This window comes from Sciurus carolinensis, chromosome 13 (genome assembly GCF_902686445.1).
Source record: "Sciurus carolinensis chromosome 13, mSciCar1.2, whole genome shotgun sequence".
Classification (NCBI taxonomy): domain Eukaryota; kingdom Metazoa; phylum Chordata; class Mammalia; order Rodentia; family Sciuridae; genus Sciurus; species Sciurus carolinensis.
The window spans coordinates 69585091-69609885 of record NC_062225.1 but is presented as its reverse complement, the minus strand read 5'-3'; the positions used below and the strand labels follow the sequence as shown (position 1 = coordinate 69609885).

Here is a 24795-nt window from a genome sequence, read left to right as displayed (position 1 = left end):
CTGCCCCAGAACATTCTATAAAATCATCTGAAGCAGACAGACCTGTGAATCTCACTGTAAGTGCCACCTTGCTGTTTAGAACTCTTCAGCCCTAACCACTCTGTAAAAGATTGCACATCTAGAATACTTTGAAGAAGGGACTTTTGTGAAAAAAAAAAAAAAAGAAAAGAAAAATTGTGTGTGTGTGCATGTGAGTACTATGCTTTTTAGAAATGAAAGCTGGCTCAGAAGTGGAAGATACTAGCATCTGATGTGATTATGATGGCTAATGAGCATTCCTCCCATGCCTACCAGCTGACAGTTTCATTTATTAGTGACATCAAGCACCGGTTCAACTGCACAATTTCCATCATGCTCCTTCTATGGCCAGAACCACAGATTTGTCTGGCAGCCTGGATATTTTAGACAGTGAAGGCACATGACAATGTCTCATTGGCCACCCAGTACTTTGTTGTAATGAAGTCACCTGTTGGAGAAATAAAAGGGGATGTTTGTCTTTCTTCTGTTCTTTACCAACCACAAGAGCTTAAGGGATTCTAAGCAGAGTTCATTCAGCCCAGACATTGCTTCATAGTAAAGGAGCCAAGTCTTTGATAGCTGCAGGTTCCTTATATAACTGGAGTTTTCAGGTCATGTATTTATAGACTTAGAGCAGGAGAAGATCTCAGAGATTATTCCCATCCAATCCTTTCATTTTGCAGTAAAATGAAGCATAGAAAGAGGGAAATGGTAGTCCAAGGTCACACAGGCAGGGACAGAGCCGGGATGAGAACCCAGGCCTCCTAACTTTTCCTCTGGCCAGTATTGACTTCATTAGCATCATTTCTAGGTGAAAATTACTCTGGCTTCAAATGAAAATCTGATCTTAAATTTGATCTTTTTTGAAATACACAAAGGGAAGGAATCTAGCACATTGCGGGTGCTCAATCAATGAGCCAGTTGGATTTTAGTATTGTAGGGTAATTTTACTTTATGCAGCTTAACAAAATTAGATACAATTAACCCTGAATTTGCTTCATTCTTTATTATTTTCTCCAGTGACCCAAAGGTGGTTAGAGGTTTTAATCTCACCTCACTGTTTCATTGTAAAATAAGCGTACGGTTCTGGGGTTATAAATTGATCACTGATTGGAAGGAGAGGCTTTCTGAGGAAGGCACTCAGATTTAGAACAACTTTGGTTTAAGTTTCTGGAGGTTTGTGGGAATCCTCTTGGAGGGACAGACACCATTAGCACCTGAGGTTACACAGGCTGTCCAGTGAGGGGGGACATAGCACAAACATTTCCTAAACCTATCCCAAATCCATGATTACAACAGACTTGAAATGACCTTGACTGCCTATCTGCCTCGTAGGCGCAATAGTTCTAAATCTGATCATTATTGTTTGCAAATCATATTTCTTCAAAATCTTCCAATGCATTCCTGTTCTTCCAGATGGAGAATCCTGCTGAATCATGACTTTGTCTTCCAGCTTGTATAGATCTGGGTTTTGTAGTATGTGCTTCCTGCTCCCAGAAGCTCCACGGTAGCACTAGAACACTCGGCTGGGAGCTTCTCTTCAGACCCTCAGGGACCAGGGCTTACAGTTCTCCTGTGCACCAGTGACACACTAGGGAGGAATGAAGAGCTCTCATTGCCAGGGTCTTCTGATGGCGCCCCTCCCACCCGGTCAGTCCCCATTCTAAGACCAGACATCATTTACAGTCTCAGGGCAGGACCCTTTGAGTTCCTAGCCATTTATTTATTTTTACTGAGCACTTTCCAGGTGGCAGCTGTTCCCTTTGGCTCTGGGGATACGGGAATGGCCAGTTTAGAAGTGGTCCTTCCTCACATGGCACTCAATCCTTAAACAGCACAACTGACTCAGAATCAGCTGCTCCTACAAATCCAATGCAAGGGTTTTAAATCACCGATGTGTTGTGACATAGAAAAGAATCTTGGTTTTAGGTTGGAGGCCTCAGAGGGCCTCTTGAAATGATTGAGTTCCACATCGTATTGTTTGTAAAGAGCCAACCTGGCAATTTGTGAGAGCTTATTGGAAGCCTTTCAGTGCCATGTAATGAAGGAAATGGGATTCAGGTAACTCAGCAATGGGGGCCATGGTGGGTTCTGGGCTGTGGAAAGGTTGTGGGGACTTCACTGCCTAGGGACTCACGCATGGTCTGTGCAGTTTTTAATCTCATGGCTAACGCTATATGCAGACCTGAGGGAACCTGACCAGGGACCCATAGGTCTCCTTCACCCTCAGTGCAGAGGTGTGGGGTGGCAGATTTGCCCACTCTGAGGGCTCTCCTATCCTCTCCCCAGGCACGGAAGACTTCTGGTCCCTGAGTAACCACTTCATTGCTAAACCCAAAAGGCCTATCAAATTTCAAAAGGAGGAAACCCAGCTTGAGTATCAGACAGAACCCGGTTCTGCTAACCCAGTGGCGGTCGTGGTTGCAAAGGCGGCTGGGAGCTCAGTGTGCACAACGGCCGTCAGCGCAACTCAGTGGGCTGCTTCTGAGAGCCCAGCGTGGAAGATGTAGTCTAGCCTGCTCTTCCTTTGCCAGACATTGTCCACTAAAAGTGTCACAGAGGGGCTTCTCAAAGTGTTCTGATGGCCATGGGATTCCTCTACTACATATCCCTCCACGGTGGACATCACCACATAAAGCAATCACCTGGTTTCCCAAAAGGCTACAAAGTCCTCAAGGGCACCTACGTGTTCCCAGTATCAGCATGGCAGACAGTAATCAGGAGACAAATGTAGCCAATCTAGTTATTATTTCTTCTCCCCCTCCACCTCATCTCCATAGTGCCTCACACAGTGTCTTTATCAGAGGGGTCCCCAAATACGAGTGACTGATACTAGAAATTTGGTATTTTTGGATCTCTCACCTGAAACCAGATGGAAAACGGTGAAATCTGTGAGGAATGGCAATATACCACACATTCCTCCCACCTCTAGGCAGGCCCAGCTATAAGCTGCAGCTTCACAGTGATTTGTCCTTATTCCTTTGCAAATTCAAGTGCCTACCCCACCGTTCACAGCAAAGGCAGTCATTGACCCAAGGCTGCCCAGTCAAGAGACCCGGGCGTTTCTCCATTCTGTAGAACCTTCCCCTGGAGTGGAAACAGTCTATCCCCAGCCTCCCCCGGAGGGAGCGAGTATTTGAGAGGGATCCTACCAGGGTGGTGAACTGGTCCACGCAGGCATTGCGGATCTTCTCCGGGGTCGCAGGGCTGTCGAGCTGGAAGAGTTGCTTCATACTATAATCTCTGCGCTGAGCTCGAGCTGCGCGTATAGCATCCTTGATGGCGAAGAAGATGGAAGCAGCCAGGAAGAGGGGTGGCTCCCCAACAGCCTGAAGGGCCAGAGCACAGGGCAGGATATCAGCAGCTGCCCCTGCACACAGACCCAGGAGACCAAGCAGCAAGCCCACACCAGGAGCTGATAACGCCAGCAAATCCCCACCCAGCACTAGCAGGGCAGCTCTAAATCCAACAGGAAGGGGTGGTCAGAGTTAACCTGGGACTGAGAACAAGCTCGTAAATGTCTGGACCTCACGGGCACTCCTCTGTAGGTTCTTACTATGTCATTTTCTCTGATGACATCGTGTAAATATAATGTGCCATCATAAGTTACATTAAATAATTTTATTTTACTGAGTCAAAAAGCTGACATGAGTTTTAACCCTTTCTTCAAAGTTGCTAGCCTAGGAGAATCAGCTTACAGGTACCATAATTAAACCTGCAGCATCTTCTGGAAATTGTAGGGCATGGCAAGCAGGAAATAAAATACTTTCTCACAGAGGTTGGTTAATTTTCCCCCAGAACATAGATCAGAGAACATCTCTATCAGCATCACTAGGGATACTTAAAGTGTGTTCCAAGACCTACTCCTCAGACCTACCAAATCAAAACTTCTTGGGGTGGGCTCCATAGAGGTGCATTTTAATTATGAACCCTGGTGACTCTGATGCATGGGAAAATGTGGGAGCCAGTGGGAAAAGTCATGATGTGCCCCAGAACCCCACTGTGCCCCACTGTAAAGGGTAAGCTGAGCAAATGGGTATTTCACTGGTCACTTTCCTTCATTGTGATTATTGCCATCCTTTGTAGATTTAGGACTACACTGACCTGCTAAATTAATTTTCAAACCTTGTTTCATACTTACTGGGGACAAGGAAGAAGTAGAGGAGAGTTATTCACACTCCTCCATACATGCTAACCAAGTCATAAGATTGGGTCTGGGTCACTGAAGGAGACGGAAGGGTGAGTTCAAAGACACTGCTCCCAGCCTCAGGCAATATGCTGCTTCCCATGGGACCACAGGGATGCTGCATCCATAAAACCTCTGAGGATGAGCACCCTGGATGCTCACCTGGGATACAGGTGTGGGCTGGGATTTGCTCTTCGGGATATGATTAAGGAATCCCTCTGTGTCTACCATAGAGCTGGCCTCAGACTGTAATAAGGTGGTGACTTCAACCTTGTTTTACGGCTTCTCAGGCAGCACTGCCCAGCCTTCTACTGTCCCCACGAGAGCCAGTGTCAGGCCCTCTTCCTTCTGCAAGAAGAATCCCTTGCAGACCCACCAGGTGGGTAGCTAAAACCCCTCATTATCACCTGTGGCCTTTCAGAGTGCAACCTGGAAGGCAGCACAGACCCAGAGCAACAGTACCTTGGATGCATAGATGGCCTTCTTGTTGGGGCAGTCGCGGAGCAGGGACACTCTGAATTCAATGGGGATGCTTCCAAACGCAGGGATCTTATAGGTGCTAGGCCCACGGGTGTGTAGGCTGCCCTCAGGGGAGTAGTGCAACTCCTCCAGGGTGAAGAGGCCAAGACCCTGAACAAATGCCCCTTCCACCTGCAAGATGGACAAAGACCACCATTACCTGCCTCTCCCTCCCCAAGGACAGAACCACTAGCTGCAATGAATGCAAAGACCCACGGTGTTATAGACTGTATGGAAACTAAAATACTCTCCTATTATTTACCTGGTTCCTATCCCAACCCTGCAATAACCTAGCTGACCTTTGGATTAAGCAGAGCAAAGATGTGAAGGTCAATGTCAGAATTTGTCAGCAATTCCAGAAGGGTCACATGGGGTAGGCAGAATTTCCCGCTAAATCCTGCCACTGTGCAGATGGAGATGTTCCTTCCATGTCATCACTGGGGAAATTGGGGCCCAAAACTGAGACATAAGCTCACAGGAAGAATTTCTTAGATGGTAGTTTCTTTGAGATTCGCCTCCAGTCTTGTTGAACCTGTCCTCTGGGAGCAGATGCCCCGCTGTGGCTTACAGATCCTTCTAAGGCACCTGACACACTACGCTGGTGCCATGTCTGCTCTCCCAGTTCAGAAGGGTGACCTGCAGTACCACCATGACTGATCCAGCTGGTAACCATCTCTGGCTCTGCAGTTCCTGATGCAGTACCTGCCCTTGGGAGGGGCTCCCCAGGCGACTGCTCAATGAATGAGTGACAGATTGACTAATGACTACATGTCTGTATCCTCAGTAAGTGTCCCTTTTTGAGATATGCAATGTTTATTTTCTACCATATGCTCACTACATCTCAACTCTCTGTTCTTTCCTCTCTCTTCTGTTGCTTTACTAAACTCTTTTGCACAATAATCTTCTATTTTACCAAAGTGATATTCCTCGGGTCATTCCTGAACTCCTGGTTGTGCCCGTGTCTTTGACCCCTGAGACCCTCCCCCATCCCACGCTCATTGCTTACATCCTTTCTGTCTTCCTGGAAGATAAATGCTGTCTTGGGCAAAAGTGAGGAGGAGGGAGGATTCTTCTAACCTCAGACCCTACTCCCTGGACATCAATCCCAAACTCAATCTCTATGTGTGTGCACACATGCACATATGTGTCCTGTGTTTAGTTATTCATCATCTTGTTCCCTGGGGTGGGAGTACCCTTTCCAGGTTAATCCATATTCATTTATTTCCTGCCTTGAGAACTGGAAGGGTTATCATCAATCTAAGTCCCACTCTAGGGGAGCTCCCTGCAGCCATTTTCTGGCCTGCTTAAAAGTAAGATTGAGGGGCTAGGGCTGGGGCTCAGTGGCAGAGCGCTTACCTAGCACGTGTGAGGCACTGGGTTCGATCCTTAGTACCTCATACAGAAATAAGAAAATAAAATAAAGGCACGCTCGCTGTCTATCTACAACTACAAAGGAAATTTTTTTTTTTTTAAATTGAACAACCTGCCCTATGGCTGGTGACCCTAGTGGGGGATGAAGTACATCAATGGCCCATTAGTTCACCACTCTGGGCTCCCATGGGCCTTACCTGTCCAATATCAATGGCAGGATTCAAACTTGAGCCAACATCCATGACAATATCAGTGCGGAGGTTCTAGAGTGGATGGCAAACAGAAGCAGTTTGAGAAGAAAGGACTGTTTAGAATGACAATGGGTGGGTCTCGCCCAACTCCGCCCCACACACAGACACAGGTGTTAAGTTTCCACCATGTCTCCACTGCCATCGTCACTGCTGAAGTTTGATCTTAGCAGCTTGGTAGGAGACAGGGAGCTGCAATGACCTCTCAGCGATCGGAACTAACTGTGCACACGTTCATGCATGAGTAGCAAGGACAGGCTCTCAGGGACCTGTGGCCTTCAGCCTGAGTCTGGGTAAACATTATAAGAAAGGGGTCAACAAACTATGTCCTCGGGGCTGAATCCTGCCTCTTCTCTGGTTTAATAGGGCCTATGGGCTAAGAGTTACATTCTTAGATGGGTGAAAAAAATAAAAAGATGTATATCTTTTGACAAGAAAAAAAAAGATCTAAAATTCTAATTTGTGTCCATAAATAACATTTTATTAGAACACAGTCATGTTCTTTGCTTACATCAGATCAACTGTCACACTGCCATGGTACAGTTGAGTGGATGAAGCAGAGACTACCTGGCCCATAGAGCCTAAAATACGATCTTTCTGACCCTCTATGCAATATTTGCCTATTCCTGATGTAAGGCATTATTTTCCCAACCAGAAAGCCTGTCTCTACCAGCTCTTAGGATTACAAGTCAGTTGTTTGTCTTCTCTTTTTTTCCTCAGGACTAAGGCTTTATAAACTTCTTACCTTATGATCCCCTGTCAAGCAGTCAATTTCTACTTCAGAGCAAGCCACCCCATAGGAGAAGTAGTGGAAGGGATTCCCGGAGTTTGTCTCAAAGTTGTAGCCAAGGTTGGGTGTCCTGGGAGAGAAAAGGAAGATGCTGCACAGATTAGGATAAGCCCACCCCTCCCCATATTCCACAGCTTATTCCACACAATCTTTAAACCCTTTTTTTTTTTCATTCAGTTGTTAAAAAAAGAACCCATTTGTTTTGAATATTCTGAAACTTTAATGAGACTCAGATATCACCAAGCATTTTCTGCTCTATTTTTTACGACCTGTGTTATAATCTTTCTGCAGAGCCTAGTGACATTTAGTATCAGCCTGCTGGGCTCTGCATAATAGAAACAGAGGTGACAGATTTGCCTGGGCTCATGAAGGGACATGAAAGTCACACTGAAAGATGGAATGAACTAGAATCCAAAGTCTTCAGAACTACAGCTCTGCCCGTGATGGCGTGTGGGCTGGTCACATGAGCTCAGCTGCTCACCTGTCCCCAGGTGAAAGTGAACAAGACCAGGGGCTTGTGCCAACTCCGGGGGCATCTTTAAGTGCCACTCTCCACTTCCTGACACTTCCACAATTTCAACAAGGGATTTGAGGAAACTGTTATGAATAGAAACAAATGTTTCTTGATATGATTTTTTTTTCTTTTTTGATCCTGAAAACCTTATACAATTCTGATTTTGTGGGGTGGGGATGTCACTCAGTGGTGGAACGCTTGCCTGGCATGAGCAAGGCCCTGGGTTCAATCCTTAGCACTGCACACACACACACAAAAGTCCAATTTTGAAGGAGTCATATGCATGTGTGTCTTTTGTGTGTATTCTCACAGAGTTTATACTGCACTGGACCTGTGTTATTTTATGTATTACACAGAAATAATGTGAACAGATAAGACCCCAAACCACAAAAATAATACAGGACTGAGGGAAAAGGCTTCTTCTCCCAGGGGAAACCACCACCTTGACCTCTGACCTCACTATGTTCATCTAGCTCTCCTTTATAAAACCCTAGTTTAATGAACTTCAAAAATATAATAGAAACTTAAAGAGAAAATCTGCATTAGTTTGTGTTTGTATAAGTCAAACATTACATAACCTGGAGAATATAAACCAAACATTTCATATATACACACACACACATATATTATATACACACATACTATGTGTATATGTATATATGTATGTGTATATGTATATGGGTATATGTATATATGTGTTTATGTATGTATATTTATGTATGTATATTTATCATACATATTAATAATATGATAAATACATATTATTAATGTATATTAATATACATGTATATTTATCATACATATTAATAATATTCATGTGTATTTATCATATATATTAATAATATTCATACATTCATGCAAGATTTTAAAGCAAACTATTTTTAATCTCTTGACCTGTGAAAGAAAAGGTCCTAGTTAAATGTCCCAGAGATAGCTAAAACATTATGACTGAAAATAAATATGATGAACTCTTTTGACAGCTCCTAGTCAGATGGGCAGGGCCCCCAGTTATTCACACTGCTACTGAATTTTAAAATTGCAGAAGGTATGTGCTCCCTTCTAAATCTCACTGCATTAGTAAAGTTCCCCCGTCCCCTGCATGTCCTCCTCCATTCTGAGGGAAAGCTACTCTGTAGAAGTCTGATGCCTGGTACAAAGAAGCACACAGAGGTTACCCAACCCAAGCAGCAGACACCCCAGAACTTGCAGAATGCTGGGGCAAGGTCAGTAGTTGATTGGCCCAGTCTGGAAAGAAAGGAAACAGGATCCAAAGGAACCACTGATATCCCTGATCGAAGGATTATACTCTATGACCCGAACAAGAACTTGGTCTCCTATATGGCAGCTCCTGCTTTTGCCTCCTTGGTCCGTGGTTTGGTAATCCCACAAAGCTAGGGCATCTTTAGATTCAAATTAGCAGAAGTCCACGAGGGAGATCAGAGTTTCAGTAGAACCACTCTCTCCTGAGCATGGATGACAGCATTTGGAGGGGACCTAGGATGACCACACGTGGTGGGACAGGCAGGGCAGGATCACACTTACTTATAAAACCCAGTAGCAGACAAGCTCACTGCATCCAAGTAGGCAGCTGTGACCTGAAGGGAGGAAATGGCCATCAGGAAGTGGCAAGCATGGCTTCCCAAGAGCCTGACTTGCCTTCACCTTTCATGAGCTCACCCTCTTTATTTGTAAGCTGATCTACTCCTACCACCTCTACCAGGCACTCATCATCTGGAGCCTGGAGTGCAACAGTAGCCCCTTAACTGGACTCCCTGCCTCAGGTCACCTCCCCAGCCCAGTCAGAGTGGCCATCTTAACACACCACACTGCCGAGGCTGCTCCCCTACTCTAGATCTCTGGATGACTCCCTATTGCCTGTGGAGCACATGCCTGACGTTAAGGACCACAGCCTTCACTCTGGCCTTTATTAGCCCACCAAATTCACCCCAGCCAAACTCAGTGTGAGCCCTTTCCCAACCCCTCCACATCCCCACATTTATGTGGCTCCTCCACTATTTCTATCCAGAATCTTTTCTTCCAAGACTAGCACAAACTTGGCCCTTTATTCACCTCCCTTTGGTGATTTTTTTTTCCTACTCAGACCATTTTAAAAGTAACTGTCTAGAGTGCTCCTGATACTTAACATGTTAACCTTATGTTTTACTTATAACTTCCTACCAATAAAGCTATTCATCCATACTTTAATTGTCTAATGAATAGATTTTGGGGTACTCCCATGCACTGGCATATCAAGATTTAAGCTGTGCTTGATATAATTTGGATCATCATTATTGTCAATTACCAAGCTCTTTACTAGGTACCAGATGCTAATTAGCATTTTGCATATCTTATCTTAATATTCACTACAACTGTATAAGATCTGTACTATTATCCTCATTTTACAGATGGAAAAACTAAGGCTTCAAGAAAATATCTTGGGGTAGGATCTGCAAAAAGTATGTAATATAATTTGTGTGTGTGTGTGTGTGTGTGCGCGTGTGTGTGTGCATGTACATACTGGTGATTGTGGCTTAGGAAGCATGGTTATCTGCTTCTAAGGGACATGGGACTACATGGCTGGTAGTGGAGCACAGAGCTCAGATCAACCAGTCAAATGACAGGAAACATTTCAATTGCCTGCCAATCCACACTAAAGTGCAAACTACCAGAACAAACCACATCCAAGCGCTATTTATGCATTCGGTATCTGTAAACATGGGAAGGAAGTCAAGGTTATGTGAGACCTGGGAAGACGAGGTTAGGCTGTGTTGAAGGAGCTTGGTTCTTATGCCGTTCCATTCAATGTGTTACTATTATGCCTGGTCTCCTGTTCCAGTACTGGGATATTTCTGCTGTTGCAGGAGCTGCAGTCTCCAGCCAGAGAGAGACTCTTGGCAACTTCCCTCTAAGGGCTTCCTGTATGCAGGCATCTGGTTTAGAATTCAGAGAACTGGGCTCATTCTTACGGGAGTATTCGTTGTGCCACTTGTCACACCACAGGAGTAATGGAAGCTCTCTCATAAATGGCAACTCAGTGGACCCAGACTCAAGAGCTGGGTGTAGGGAGAGGCTGCCAGGGCAGCCCTTGGATAGATAGAGGCTTGAAGAAGCACGACTCACAGAGGCTGCTGGGCACACGTGATGTGGGACCAGGCTCAAGACATCATAGGGAGGTGCATTTGGCAGTCACCCCATCCTCTCAGTCTCAGGCAGCCCTAACCCCAATTCCCACAAGGGAATTGGATCCTGGATCAAATCTTTTCTTCGAGTTACTTTCCTCTGAGAAAGAGGCCAAGTAAGGTTGAGCTTTTACTTGTCCTGTGAAACCTTGCAGACCACCTGAGCTTGCGCTGCTTGTGTGAGTAGATCATTATCTCCTACCCATGTTCCAGGTAGGGACAGAGGCCCTGATGCTGTTAGTTTCCCTCCATTTGCAAGAGCGGCTTAGATTGGCTCAGACTTACCCAGTCATCCCAGGAGCCAGTGGGATTCTTTTTCTTGAAGGGTTCCAGCCTTTTCAGGATGGTCTGACAAGCTTCCTGAAGAAACCCCCACCACACACCAGACAAGTCAATCCTCTGCCCTCTCCAGCCCAGATGAAACCCAAGGACCTGGGTAAGGCCACCTCCAAGCAACGCTATGCCCAGGGTTCCATTCAAACAGCCTTACCACCCTCCAGAGTGACTGAGGCCCAGGATGAAAGTCACAGGGCCCTGCCCCAAGGGGCCACCACAGGTTCTTGTCTGCAGAGGCTTTCCTGACCTAGTTCCTGAGCTGACAGAGAACTTTTGCAATCCTCCCAAATAGGTACCTTCTTCCATCAAACACCCCAACATGGGAGAGAAGTAAGTGAGTCTGGCCTTACCCAACCCATAATCAAATCTCCACTTGAGTCAGTTATCTTGTGGCCAGTCCCAACAGCAGAGTGAACCTTTCTAGAAAATTCTGCTTTCCCTCCATCTTCCCTCCCCTTCTGCACCTATCGCTCTTGGCTTTGATGGAAGTTGGATTTGGATTCTTGGACTTCTCTTGTTAATTGGTGTTTGGAGGCAACATCCTCCTGGGTAACAGAGCCAACGGTATGACCACAGCCAGAGAACTGCTCCCACTGAGGAGCCTCTCCAGGCCCCCAGCCCTGAGCTGGCCCTCTGATGTGCTGGCTCCTGCAGGCTCCTTACATAAACAGCCTGACCATTGATGTCAGCGCTGACGGAGGCAGCCGTGGGAGAGGCGTTGGGCACAGTGTTAGTGCTCGTCTCACTGATGTAAATCTTGGAGGTGGGGATTTTCAGAGCTCTGCTGGCCACCTGCAAAAAGAGAAGATCACCCTGTAGGGAAGAGGCTGTCATGGAGCATGGTTGCCTTCTCCCTAGAAGAGTTCAGGTCCACTAGTAGAGGCAAGAAAACAATTTTGTCAACTCTAATCCTATTGATTCTGGGATGTTCTCACACCTGGCTGAACTTGGAGCACTTCATAAAATGGTTCGGTTGGATAAAACATTCATAAAACCATCAATGACTAAAAGTACCTTTTTAAGCTAGCACCAGTCTTTAAAAAAAAACAATTTGGCCAGTCTTCAGGGGTCCAGCAGCTGTGCGAACTCTCATGCAGCCCCCTTATCCTGGCTGCCCTGTGAGAGCTCTTCAGGAGTGTGGGAAACTAGCTGCCTTTATACATACAATGTTTTTTTGTTTGCTTGTTTGTTTTGTGGTGCTGGGGATTGAAGCCAGGGCCCTGTGCATGTGAGGCAAACATTTTACCAACTGAGCTATATCCCCAGTCCCTAAATTTAGTTTAGGTTTTTTTGTTTTTGTTTTTGTTTTTGTTTGAGTGGTGCTGGGGATTGGGGATCAGTTCACAGAGTGCTTGCCTCACAAGCACAAGGCCCTGGGTTCAATCCCCAGCACCACCACCAACAACAACAAAAAAATACATACAATGTCCCCACCTTACACAGAGTCCCAGGGCCCTAGCGCATTGGTAATGGAAGTGTCCTCAGAGAGCATCAACCCATCCCTTCCTTTGCAGATGAAGAAACTGAGGCCAAGAGGGGAGAAGGCTGGCCCAAGGCCACGTGTACGTGAGATTCCAGGCCCCGGTTGCTCTGGCACATCCCACTGCTGGGTTTCTCACAGCATCTTCCCTCACAATGGCTGCCACAGTGCCAGAGGGAATGTCCACAGCCAACAGGTGCTCACCTGGACCATCTTGGTGTGTAGGCCTTGGCCCATCTCAGTGCCCCCATGGGTCAGCAGCACCGAGCCATCCGTGTAGACATGAATCAGGGCCCCTGCCTGAGGAAAGAGAAGGATGCTGGACACAAATTCATCAAATCCCAACTCAGCTTAAGGCTTAGGACCTAAGGAATGGAGCCCAGGAAAGAGAAGCAAGCAGCAGCATCGCGGATGTAAACCCCAGACAAAATTTATACTGTGCAAGTCTCATGATTTAATGAGGTAGCCTTCAGAAGCTTGCAAAGTGGTTTTGTATCTCTCTGTCTCATCCTCAGAGAGAAGCAGGCCATTTGTCTTTGATCTCTGTCCTCACTCTGTATCTGAAGGCACAGTAGCTGACCAAGTCCTGCCGTTGGGAAGGTTAAGGACTCGAGGCTGACCCCAGATCTCTGAGTCTCACTGTCCTGTGACATATTGGACAGATAGTGATATGCAAGTTTAACTTCCATTTCAACAGCAAAGAACATCCCTGGCCAGCTCTGATTACCAGTAACAGTGGGATTTCCCCTGCAACAGGCGAGGGAAGCGGGGCATTGGTCCTATGGAAATGGAAAAACTAGATCTATATATAAAGCAAATACCTGGTTCAGAAAAGGCACAGTGAAGCTTATTCCAAACTTGGTTGGGATTATGCACAGTCCTCTCTTTTTCCAACAGTTCTCCCTGGAGATAAAGGAACATTCTTCAAGAACTTTTGCTACATATTTATATATCAATTTGGACATATTTTCAGTCAATATCTTTGTATCAAATCTTAGAGCCACCTGTATTGTCATTGTCATAACTGAGTTGTGCCTCAATAGTGTAGACAAAAATGAGAGAGGGAGAGATTTGGGTCCAGTCCTCCAGTGTGGCTGCAGGGGAGCTCACGGTCACTCTGTCTCCCTGGGTGGAACCTGCACTGGCTCAGAGTGCCCTAGTGAACTTGGACTGTCCTTGTCCTAGGGAGGAAGATAACAAGGTCTTCTCTGTCTGATTAGCCCCACTTTATAGATGATGGGACTGAGGGCCACTCCAGGGAGACAGAATGGCTTCCAGGGTCACATGTACAGTTTAGTGTCAAAGACAGGCATGTAGCTGCAGTGTCCTTAGTTCAAGGCCAGGGCTGTCGATAACACAGTGCTCCTGGAGGTACATGTCCTTGCTCAGAGGATGGGCCAAAATGGGTGGACTATGACGCTGCGTGCAGGCTTGAACCCTCCACCCGGAGGCTGAAGATCTTTACACGATCTTAAAGGGGTAGTTACCAGTGAGTGGGCAACTTCCACAGTAAATTATCAGCTTCATATCTGGGGTTTGGCAGGAAACCCAAGGGAGATGGGACTCCCTGCTCCTGGTGCTTACTTGTTGAACTTGTCGACCTCTCTCTTCCGAGCCTGATACTGGGCGCTTGCGAGGCACTCATCCCAACACCTGGGCAAGGTGAACCCCTCAAGCTTCTGGTTGAAGTGTGTCAGGTCCCCTTCTTGGTACAGGTTTTTCCTCCGCACCTTCCCAAGGAGAGAAACACTGAGGCCTTGTTGGTAAAAAGCCAACCTTGCAATTCGTGAGAGCTTATTGGAAGCCATTCAATGCCATGTAATGAAGGAAACGGGATTCAGGTAACTCTCAGCAATGGGGGCCATGGTGGGTTCTGGGCCATGGAAAGGTTGTGGGGCTAGGGGGACAGCCTAAAGTTAAGCTTCCAGCCCGCTCAGCAGCACCTGCTCATCCTCTGTCCCCAGGGTAGATGCCCAAGACACAAAGTCACTCTTCCCCCAAAATGGACTAATCCATTCTGACGTGCCACCAAGTTCCCAGCTTACTTCCTCCGCTGGCAGCCCACAGGTCACTGCGACTTCACTCATCCAGTGCTCAGCAATGAACATCCCCTGGGGACCCCCAAAGCCCCGGAAGGCCGTGTTGGAGGGCAGATTGGTCTTGCATATCCGCCCAGTGCCCCGGATGTTGGGGATTTTATAGCAGTTGTCCATGTGGAATAGAGCTCGTTCCATTATCTGAAGCCAAGGAAACCAAAACAGGAGAGAAGAGAGCACGGATTTCATGGGCTCCTCCATCGGCAACTGTGAGGGCTGCACCCATGCCTGCCTCTCCCAGCCCCGCCATCGCCTGTCTGGCCCAGGGCATTGAACGGCCTCCCTGCCACACCATATCCACCTGTTCAGACCCTCATTCAGCTCCTCCATGGGGAAATCCATCTCAGACCTCTAGATGGAACCCATCCATCACCTTCCTATGTATTTCAAAAAGCTGATTTTCATTAAATTCATTGAAAATTAGTTTTTAATTCCAATCAAGCTGCACTGCAAACAGCTTAAGAGTCATATGCTTCTATGGGTCACATTATGACAAAGAGCAGCCCCCTCCACTCCTTCCTTCCACTCTCTAGCAGCAAGGGCTTCCAATTCTCCTCTCCTGTTCTTTAGTAGCTATTTAGATTAACTCCCACATCTCTAAAAAAATGTTTTTCTATTGCTACATCTTGACTTTTCCAGTTTTAGACTTTTATATTATTTTCCCCCTATAGAAAAGGAAGGTTTAATTCCTGCCTGATCCCTTTTCCCTACAAAGATACCAGTTTCCTGTCCCCAATAGAGTTGTATTTTGCTCGGGTCAGTAGTCAGTTTGACATCAGAACTCTGTAAATATTAAAGCTGAAACATGTACTTACACTATGGTTACCTCTGCCTTTCTTGATATCACTTTTCACCCTGAAGTTAATAGTTGACATTATTCTTTCATTGGCTTCCTTTTCCATTCACTTACTAGTCAGCCAACTTAAAGTTTTCCCCAGTTCTAAAAATATGCTCTCAATATGTTCACATTAAAATTTCTATCAGTTGCATCTTTTTAAAGAAATCATTCCTAAAACTGGATGGCCTCCAATTGAAATTGGCTACCCACTCAGCTGTGACCTTCAGGGATTCCTTTCTCCTGTATTTTGAATCTTCTGTTTGTAGATTCCATGCCTTTCCCTTCTTTTTGGTTTTATACCTTTGTTTTTTTGGAGTGTATTCTTCAATATCTTCTCAAGGAAGGGTGCACAAAGAGGGACATTTTCAACACCTTGTATATCTGAAATGTCTTACTAAATGCTCACCCTTAATTGATGATTTGGCTGTGTATACAATTCTAGGTTGGACATGGGTTTTCCAGTTTCTTTCTGCATTTTGAAGGCTTACTACTAGTGTTTTCTAGCTCCCTAGTATTGAGAAGTCCAATCAATGACTTTCTAATTCTTGGAAAGTGTTCTGGTTTTACCTTCCTGAAAATTATAGCATTCCTTTGTCTCCAGGTTTCTAATTTGCACAATGATCTAACTTAGCATAAGCTTGTTTTTCTTTATTGTACTGGTTGTTTGATGGCCTCTGAATTTCAAAATGTATGTTCATTGGTTTTGGAAGGTGTTTCTTGAATTATTTCTTGATAGCTTCATCTTCTCTCTCTCTCTTTTTTTTTTTCTTTCTTCTTTTATTCTTTATTTATATTATTAGGACCTCCTGGACTGGTCCTTGAATTTTCCTGTATTTTCTCCCCTATTTTTCTGTGTTGGGGGAGAGTCATCAAGTCTCTTTCAATTCCTTTTATAGTTTTAACTCACAAGAGCACATTTTTATTCTTTGTTCCATTTTTACAGCATTCTGTTCTTTCTTTCGGGTGTAATGCCTAACCTCTCTGAGAAGACAGATGATGGCTTTTATTGTTTTTGTTGGTTTCATTTCGGCTCCAGTTTACTTCCCCAGGTGTAGTCTCTCTTTCTCACGAGTTGCTTTATGTGTCTCCAGTCATTTCAGTCTTAGTCATCCTAGAAGATTTTTTCTACATTTCAATTAAGTGCATTTCTGCTTTCCCTTAGACACTGTCCACCTGCACTTTCTATTGCTTTTTAAAATCTGTTATCCCTGCTGCTTGTGAACTTCTTAAGGGCAGAAACCTTGTCATGTGTTTCTTTAGGTTGCCACCCTGGACACTCAAGAAATATTCACCAGAGTGAATTAAAAATCTTGTAAGATCTTTGAGGACAAGTCCTGTGTTGTTTTCCCACAACACCAAAAAGCATGTGTTATACATGGTGAGAACACTGTAAATATTTCCTTGTTTGAACAATTTTAACTCTAGATCTGAAGTATAAATTCCCCTTAACTGAGCCAATTAGACAGCCTCTAGCAGAGAGGGGTGGGATCTCAAGGGTATAATAAGAAAATTCTGCCTTTCCTGAAATGTGTTACATTTTTAAATAATTTATATATATGTAACTCATATCGTTAAGCGGATGATGACACATAATGGGGGGTGGGAGGGGGGCAAGAATGGAGGAAGGAAGGACTGTATAGAGGGAAAAGCAGGGTGGGAGGGGTGGGGGGGAGGGAAAAAATAACAGAATGAATCAAGCAAATTACCCTATGTAAATTTATGATTACACAAATGGTATGCCTTTGCTCCATGTACAAACAGAGAAACAACATGTATCCCATTTGTTTACAATAAAAAAAACTAAGAATTGATAAGTACTTTAAAAAGTACCATCAAGTAAATTTGTTAATTTTCTCACAAATTATTTTATCTTTATTTTATCTTCTAAACAACTCAACATTCCAAGTTCATCTGCCAAAGCTGTGATTATGACGATGAGGTGTGTAAATTTCCACTTCTGACTTTCCCTTGTTGTATATACTGTGATCAAAGGAGCCTCAACTAAGACGAAGTATGAAAGCACTTAATAACTGCATTTGACATTACTCAGTATTTTCTATTCTGGGAGAAACCTAGCATGAATGTATAGTAAAGGGGAACTTTACTCCCACCAAGTGCCACTAAAACTGTGACATATATATGTATCTGTATGTATGTGTGAGTGTGTGTGTGTGTGTGTGTGTGTGTGTGTGTATATCTCCCCCCCCCCACCAAAAGAGCAGCAACACAAGAATATTCTCAAAGAAGAAGAACAAAAAAGGCCAAACCACAAGGGAACTCAGGACATGAGGAAGGACATGATGATGAATTCCAGGTGGGTTCCTTTTGCCTCGTGTACCTTAAACTTGGAATAAGAACAGGTAATCTAAAAATACCAATGATCACAGAGTCCAAAGAGGCCCCCCATCCTCTAAATCCTGTTCTCTCCAGCCGGAAGACCAGGGAAGGAGGAACCCAACAAAACTGAAAACTTTTCGACAATAGCTGCTCCGCTCCAGCTAAATACCACAGGAAAAAAAAATCAGTGGTACCATTGCTACTCACACCTATAAAATCCAAGCCTAGACTTCCACATCCATTCGGCTGCACTGGGTGCCCCAGCACTCTTGCCAGGGACGTGTGAGAGGTCTGGTAGGAAGCTGAGATTTTTGTCCTTGATGGCCAGTGATAAGGCCCTACCCACAGCCCTGGAGCCACTGGAGAACACAGAAGAAGCTTGGATTTCCACGCCTACAGCCGCTCTTCCTTCATTCCCTGCTGGGTGGTGTCAGAGGAGGCCTACTGAAGAGTCAATGCTTTAACCATAGTACAGTGATAAAGAGAACACCATGATACCCTGGAGAACATGAGAAATTGAGACCGTCCCCCCTGCCAGCAGGAAGAAGGAGTTGCCCCAGCCCCAGGTATCACAAAAGGCCAGTGGGAAATGAAGACGTCTGCCTCTACCTAGCAGTAGGTAGGTGGGGCCTATCTGCTCCTCCTCCTTTATTTGAAAAGGCCAAATAAAATAGAAGTTTAAATAATGTCTAAAATCTTAGAACTCATCATCATTATTTCATCATCTACCAACAAAAACAGTATTAATAACAGAGTTAAAAAATAGAAGTCAAGTAAAAATCCATAGAACCGAAGAGAAGAAATTTAAAAATCCACACTTACAACTGGATATTTCAATGCCCCTCTCAAATGTGATAGAAAAACTAGAAAATCAGAAAAGATATAAAAGAACTCAATACCATCATCGACCAATAGGATCTAATGGACATTTATAGAACCCTCTACATATTATAGGAAGAAGAAAATTCTCCAAAGACATATTCACTTCCTAATTGTGAGTACTACCTAATGTGGTGAAAGATGGGATCAAGTTAAGGATGCAGAGAGAAGTGGGGTGACCCTACATGCAGTCCCACACGTTGCTATAAAGAGCGCAGAGGAGGATGAGAACAGGCACACGGAGAAGGAGCTGTGAGGACAGAGACCATGGTTAGAGTGACACCAACTTGAGTCAAGGAGCCAAGGAAAGGATTCCTCCCTGGCATCCAACAAGGAGTGAGGTCCTGCCAACACCTTGATTTCAGACTTCTGGCCTTCAGAACTGTGAAAAACTAAATGTCCACTATATACATTGTTGATTAAACTAAATTTTTCTTGAAGATGCCTCTGTATTATGTAAAGAACTGCAATCTAACTTAGTGCATAAACTAACTGCAAATCTAACATAGGAATATACTTTTGTAACAAATAGCTGTGTCTCGGTCAATCACAGTAGCCAAGTTTCAGTCACTACAGGCAGCCAACAGATCAGATCATGTTCAGATGAGGCAAATTCCAAGCTGTAACCAATCAGGTTGTTTCTAGACCTCACTCCTGTTTTCTGTTCATAGATGCCACCTGCCCACACTGTGAAGCAGAGCTCTCTGAGCATCCTCTAATTCTGAGGGCTACCTGATACACAATCCGTTTTTTGCTTAATTAAACTCTGCAAGTTTAATTTGTCTAAAGTTCTTATTTTAATTATGTGTGTGTATATATACAAATTAATATATGCATGTGCACATGCACACACACGCACACACGTGTGCGCACACATACACACGCGCGCGCACACACACACACACACACACACACACACACAATGGCCACACCACATAAATCTTCATAACATACTTTGCTAGCTTGGATGAATGGGGTTCTAACCAGAGATTAATCAAGGATGAGAACCTGGAAGTGGGGACCAGTTAGGAGGTTGTTGCAATAATAATAGATAAAAATCCGAGAGGCTGGGCCTGCATGTGCCATTAGGCAATGGGGCATGCTCTTGACCTCCCAGTCACCGCTGGGAGCAGGGGCATATCCTACTTACACTCTGAGAGAGATCCTGGGTGTTCCCAGCATTGCTGAAGTGATCCACCTCCAGAGCCACAATCTTTCCAGTCTTCATGAAGCCAACCTGATGAAAGGAAAATGATTCTCATCAGGGCCCTTCTTCTGTCTGTTTCTGATTAACCCCCTTCTACTTATGCTACCTGGAGGAAAAAGGACAAGAAATAGAAGGTGACCTTGAGAGATCACCAGATTGTAGCAGGTGGAGAGGAACTCAACCTCTCCAGACACTCTGACCCACACTCCAGGACTCCTTCCTGCCCCCAGCTCCTAAGGAAGGAAGTAAGGAGGTAGAAAAGAGAGAGCTGGTCATAATAGGGAAGAGAAACTGGAAAACACACTGGAGAGTCCCCTCTCAGCTTTTGGATAGCAGATATTAAAAGTTACACCCTGCAAGAGCCTGAATGTGCTTGCACATACTTGACCTTATTTAATCATAAAAGAGAAAATCTTCATAGACCATTTTACAAGAGTGGAAACTGAGACCCCAAAAGATCAAATTGCTTTCTTCATGTTCACGAGAATTTAGGAAGAAGAAATGCAATTGCTTTCCAGAAGATAAATCATGAAACCAAGTCAGAGCAGGTCAAAGGGAAGTTATTCAAGGGCAGTTAGTGAAGAGAGAAGACTACTGGATTACAGAGCTGGGCTGAGCCCTGTCCAGTTAACTGCTGTGCACAGGGAAAGGACACATTGGTTCAGACAGAACCAGTCATCCATCGAAGACCAGAAAAGGGACCATCCCAGAGAGAAGTTGGGGTCCTTCCCAATCATGCTATGGCAGACCAGGTGTCTACTCTAACAATCTGTGCCTGTCTAGGACTCTGGAAGTTTTATTCTGATTTCTACATCAGGTGGTGAGCATGATGACATTAGATGCTCTGTGTCACTGAGAGATTCACAGAAGTCATGGATGCCATCTGTGATACCTCTTGGGGAGTGGCCTGTGGCCTCCTCCAACACACCTTTCTAGGTTGCTGATGGCTGATTTCAGTTTCTCTGGGTGCTATTCCTTCTTGAACTTCTAGAGATAGTCATGCAAAAAGTAAGAGCAAGTCCAGGGTCCCTGGACCTTTGCCCTAGGCTTACAAGATGACACTACCCACCCCGACACACCCCCATCCAGAACCTTGTATCTGGCCAGGAAGGGATGTCTGCCACCAGTTATCAGCATGTCCTCATCACGGTCCAGCATGCAGCGTACAGGGCGGCCTGTCCTGGAGGGACCCAAGAAGGTTAGAAACCTGGGAGCCTTGGATGGTAGCCCAGTCCTGAGAGTCTCAGAGATGCAAACAGCAAGGAGGCCTTCCTTTCCCACCAGGCTCATGAAGCAGACCTGTACAGGGCTGCTCTGCTGTGCAGGCAACTTGCTGGACAGAACAGGGAATAATACCAGGACATGAGGCACATCCTTACCCTCAGGGAGCTCACAGCCAGGTAGAGGAGATAACATTGGAACCCCACTGGCCAGAACACAAAGAAATAGGCTATATTACCCTCATCCTTATGCCCAAGAGTTCTAAAGAAAAAGAGCTGTGAGAATTCAAAGCAGGGGGAAATTACTTTCAATGAAGGGAAATCCAGAGAGCCTTCCTGGCAGAGGTGACTTTATCCTCTTCCCAGAGCTGCTGGAGGAAGTAGGCTTTGGAACTCACTTGTATGCAGCCAAGGCCACTGCTGTGGACACCACAGTGCTCCGGGTCTCCTTCCCTCCAAAGCCTCCTCCCATTCTCTTCACTCGAACTAAAATCCGATTTTCTGGAACCCCCAACATTTTCGCAACAAAACTCTATGGAGGAAAAAGAAATTCTTTTACTGATGCCTCATCTGGACTTATTCAGGCCTGACCCTGAACCAGTCTGATAAGCGCAGACCTGATTGCTGCTATGAGTTCTGGAATTCCTGGAGTGACCCCCCCACCCCCAGGGGAGCCCTCCATTAGTGGTGCAGGGTCCTGACTCATGGGTCCTTGCAGACTGAGCTCAGCAATCCGGTCACTTGTTTTCAACCAGAGAGATGAGATCACAGCATATTTTCAGAGCCAAAATTCACTTCATTCAGCCAGAGGTTGGTAAGTCTGGGTAGGACCTGCTACCAAAAATGTTGGCAACCCTGTTGCATCACAGGTGATAGATAATATTTGAGCTGTAGCAGCTAAGTTAGTGGCCCCTGTGAATATGTTTGGCCCAGCTCCTTCATTTAAAGATGAGGAAACTAAAGCAGGACATGACTTGACCAAAGCCATTTAGCAACAGAATGATAAGAACTAAGAATTACGAGCACAACTATTAAAGCTCATTTAACTGATATAACAACTCTACCAGGCTCCATTTTACAGATGAGGAAACTGAAGCAGAGAAAGTTTACTGGACAAGCTCAGAGATACCAGCTTACTGGTGACAAAGTCTGGCTCAAGAACACTATACTCAAGTCCCCTTGAGGACCAGCCAGATCTCCCTCTTCCCATTTCCCAGACTGGCCTCCGGGTCTGCCACAGGCCCTTCTGTCATCATTCCAGTGCCCTGAGCTGACTGACAGGTCATCTACCTGTGTCTTCATGGTGTTCTGTGTAGACACGAAGAGCTCCATCTCCCCTGACTCGCCTTTGGGGACAGCGATGGTGCAGTGCGTCTCCAGGTAGAAGTGCTCCTGGCCACCAATGTACAACTCTCCTGGGGAAGCAATGAGAGGCCCACCCCGAGCCCCACTGTGAGCCCGTGCTGCAGAAGGGCTACTTGCTTAAGGAAAGCAGGCATTCTGTCAAGTGGCCCGAGCAGGAACCCCTTGCTCACAGGTAACCTCTGGTTTCCCCAAGTTGGGTGGAAAAGGGTCTCAAAGGAGTCTTAATCATCTGGGGGTTATGTTTCCTGCTCCCACAAAGAAACTAGAAGGACACTGAAATACACTGGGCATCAAGTTCTTTTCTCACGGCAGTCATTGGAAATCACAAGTTTATACAATTTTGGAAAAGTTAAAGCGGGAATTAAGAGATGTAATTGAAAAGCTGAAAACAAGAGCATCTTGTAGAACCGAAGCTCTCAGGTCTGCTGGAGGGTTGGCTTGCTGGTAACTTGGCAATGCCCAGGAGCCAAAGTGGAAAGCGATTCCAAGAGGCTGATCAGCAGCCTGCTGTATGCTGAGAGCTGAGGACCTAACTGCACGGAGTCAGAGACAGAGGGACAGGGACAGTGGGGAGGAGAGTGAGCTAGCACTTCAGGCAGATGGGGAGGTTAGACTGACAGATCCAAATCTGGGCATATCCAGGCTGACCTCCCTGGATGGTCTTCCAACTCTGAAAACACTGCACCTATTCTCTGTAGGATGCTTAGGCACCGCCAGCCCAGGACAGGGGAGTAGAGATTAATATGGGCGAGGCTTTCCCTGTCCTGTCTACTGCTCTGCTCCAAATGTCAGAGGTGATCTTCCATTAGGAAATTTTGGGAATCACCTTCCTGCTCCAGGGCTCAATGTCTATCTCTTAAACTTAATGTGCAAACCAGGGCCACCCTGTCCCTACTGCATATAGTGTAGCTGTACCTGAAACAACATTATCTGCTTCGGAAAACCCCTTCTTGAGGTCTCCTTTCTCGATCTTCAGCTCAGATCCATAAAAGGAGTTGTTCTTTATAGCATCCTGAGGATCAGAAAGAAGCTTCAGTGACATGGCTTGAAGGAGGAAGATGGTTTCTGCCTGGGGAAGGGAGCCCTCTAACTGTGGCCTCTCTTCTCACAAGTGAATCTCGTTATGAGCTTCATACACGGACTTAAAACAAGTTCTGCTGTGGCCCAAGGAAACATGCTCCTATTCCTCAGCTATAGATGGATCCTGGGGAAGAGAAAAGAATCCAGAAGGAGCCAACTGGAGCTGAAATTTGGGGAAAGAAGAACTCAATTTGGGTGTTAGTGGATTGGGTCTAAGATTATGAAAGGAAAGGACCTAAACCAGAGGACAGGAAGGGATTTTAAAACCCACTTACAAGGTGCTCCTTGACCTGCAATGGGGTGACATCCCCATAAATCTATCATAAATTCAAACTATCACAATCTAAAAATGCTCTTAATATATCTCACCTAGCAAATGTCACAGCTTAGCCTGGCCTACCTAAGCATCCTCAGAACACTTTCATTAGCCTAGAGTTGAGCAAAGCCGTCCTAACACAAACCCTGTTTCAAAATACAATGTTGACTATCTCTTGTAATTTATTGAATATTGTACTGAAAGTGAGAAGCAATGGTAGCTGGATAAGCTTTCCACCACTGTAAAGTTGAAAAATCAGAAATCATTTAAGTAGCACCCTGGTAACACGGGGACCTTTCATACTCAAATCCCTACCCACTGCTCAAATCTCCTGTGGAGGATCCTACTAAACGCACCTGCAGGGACAGGGAGCTCACTGCTTCACACAGGCAGTTACCTCGATGGTGATGATGGCCGGAAGGTCTTCATAGGTGATTTTCACCCCTTGCGCAGCTCTCTGTGCATGCTCTGGAGTGTCAGTAACCACTGCACCAATGATGTGCCCAACACAAGTTACCTAGGAGCAAGAGCAGACTGTCAAAGAACATGACAGCTCCCGGGAAGCAAACTATTTACAGATTGATCAAAAAGGCAAAGGGAGTCCTCAACTTCACAATCAAAGAACAATTTAGGAATATCCTGGGGTCTTTTCAAGTTTCCTTATCCCACAAACTGAGGTTCTGAGCCTCTTCTAAAGGGCTTAGAATCAGTAGAACTGGCAAAGGGCACAGAGATCACTGGTATCAGAACAGAAACAGGCTTCATCTCAAGGGCCAATTCTGAGTTTTCAGTACTGGTAGCCTATTGAGAAGCTGC

The 24795-nt window shown here is 45.4% G+C and overlaps 1 protein-coding gene across 1 annotated transcript in view; it reads right to left on the bottom strand.

The window, feature by feature from the left end:
• Positions 1-335: 335 nt before the first annotated feature.
• Positions 336-24795, bottom strand: part of Xdh (xanthine dehydrogenase) — a 64150-nt gene continuing 39690 nt past the window's right edge. Inside the window, exons 19-36 of the mRNA XM_047522902.1 lie at positions 24377-24496; positions 23499-23595; positions 22509-22633; positions 21617-21750; positions 21091-21178; positions 19942-20028; positions 14687-14878; positions 14226-14371; positions 13463-13544; positions 12846-12941; positions 11825-11953; positions 11111-11185; positions 9189-9241; positions 7088-7202; positions 6292-6357; positions 4667-4855; positions 3171-3347; positions 336-1609 (exon numbers count right to left, since the gene is read on the bottom strand). Coding sequence (XP_047378858.1) covers positions 1559-1609; positions 3171-3347; positions 4667-4855; positions 6292-6357; positions 7088-7202; positions 9189-9241; positions 11111-11185; positions 11825-11953; positions 12846-12941; positions 13463-13544; positions 14226-14371; positions 14687-14878; positions 19942-20028; positions 21091-21178; positions 21617-21750; positions 22509-22633; positions 23499-23595; positions 24377-24496 — 2022 coding nt within the window. The 3' untranslated portion in view covers positions 336-1558. The remainder of the gene's footprint in view (positions 1610-3170; positions 3348-4666; positions 4856-6291; positions 6358-7087; positions 7203-9188; positions 9242-11110; positions 11186-11824; positions 11954-12845; positions 12942-13462; positions 13545-14225; positions 14372-14686; positions 14879-19941; positions 20029-21090; positions 21179-21616; positions 21751-22508; positions 22634-23498; positions 23596-24376; positions 24497-24795) is intronic.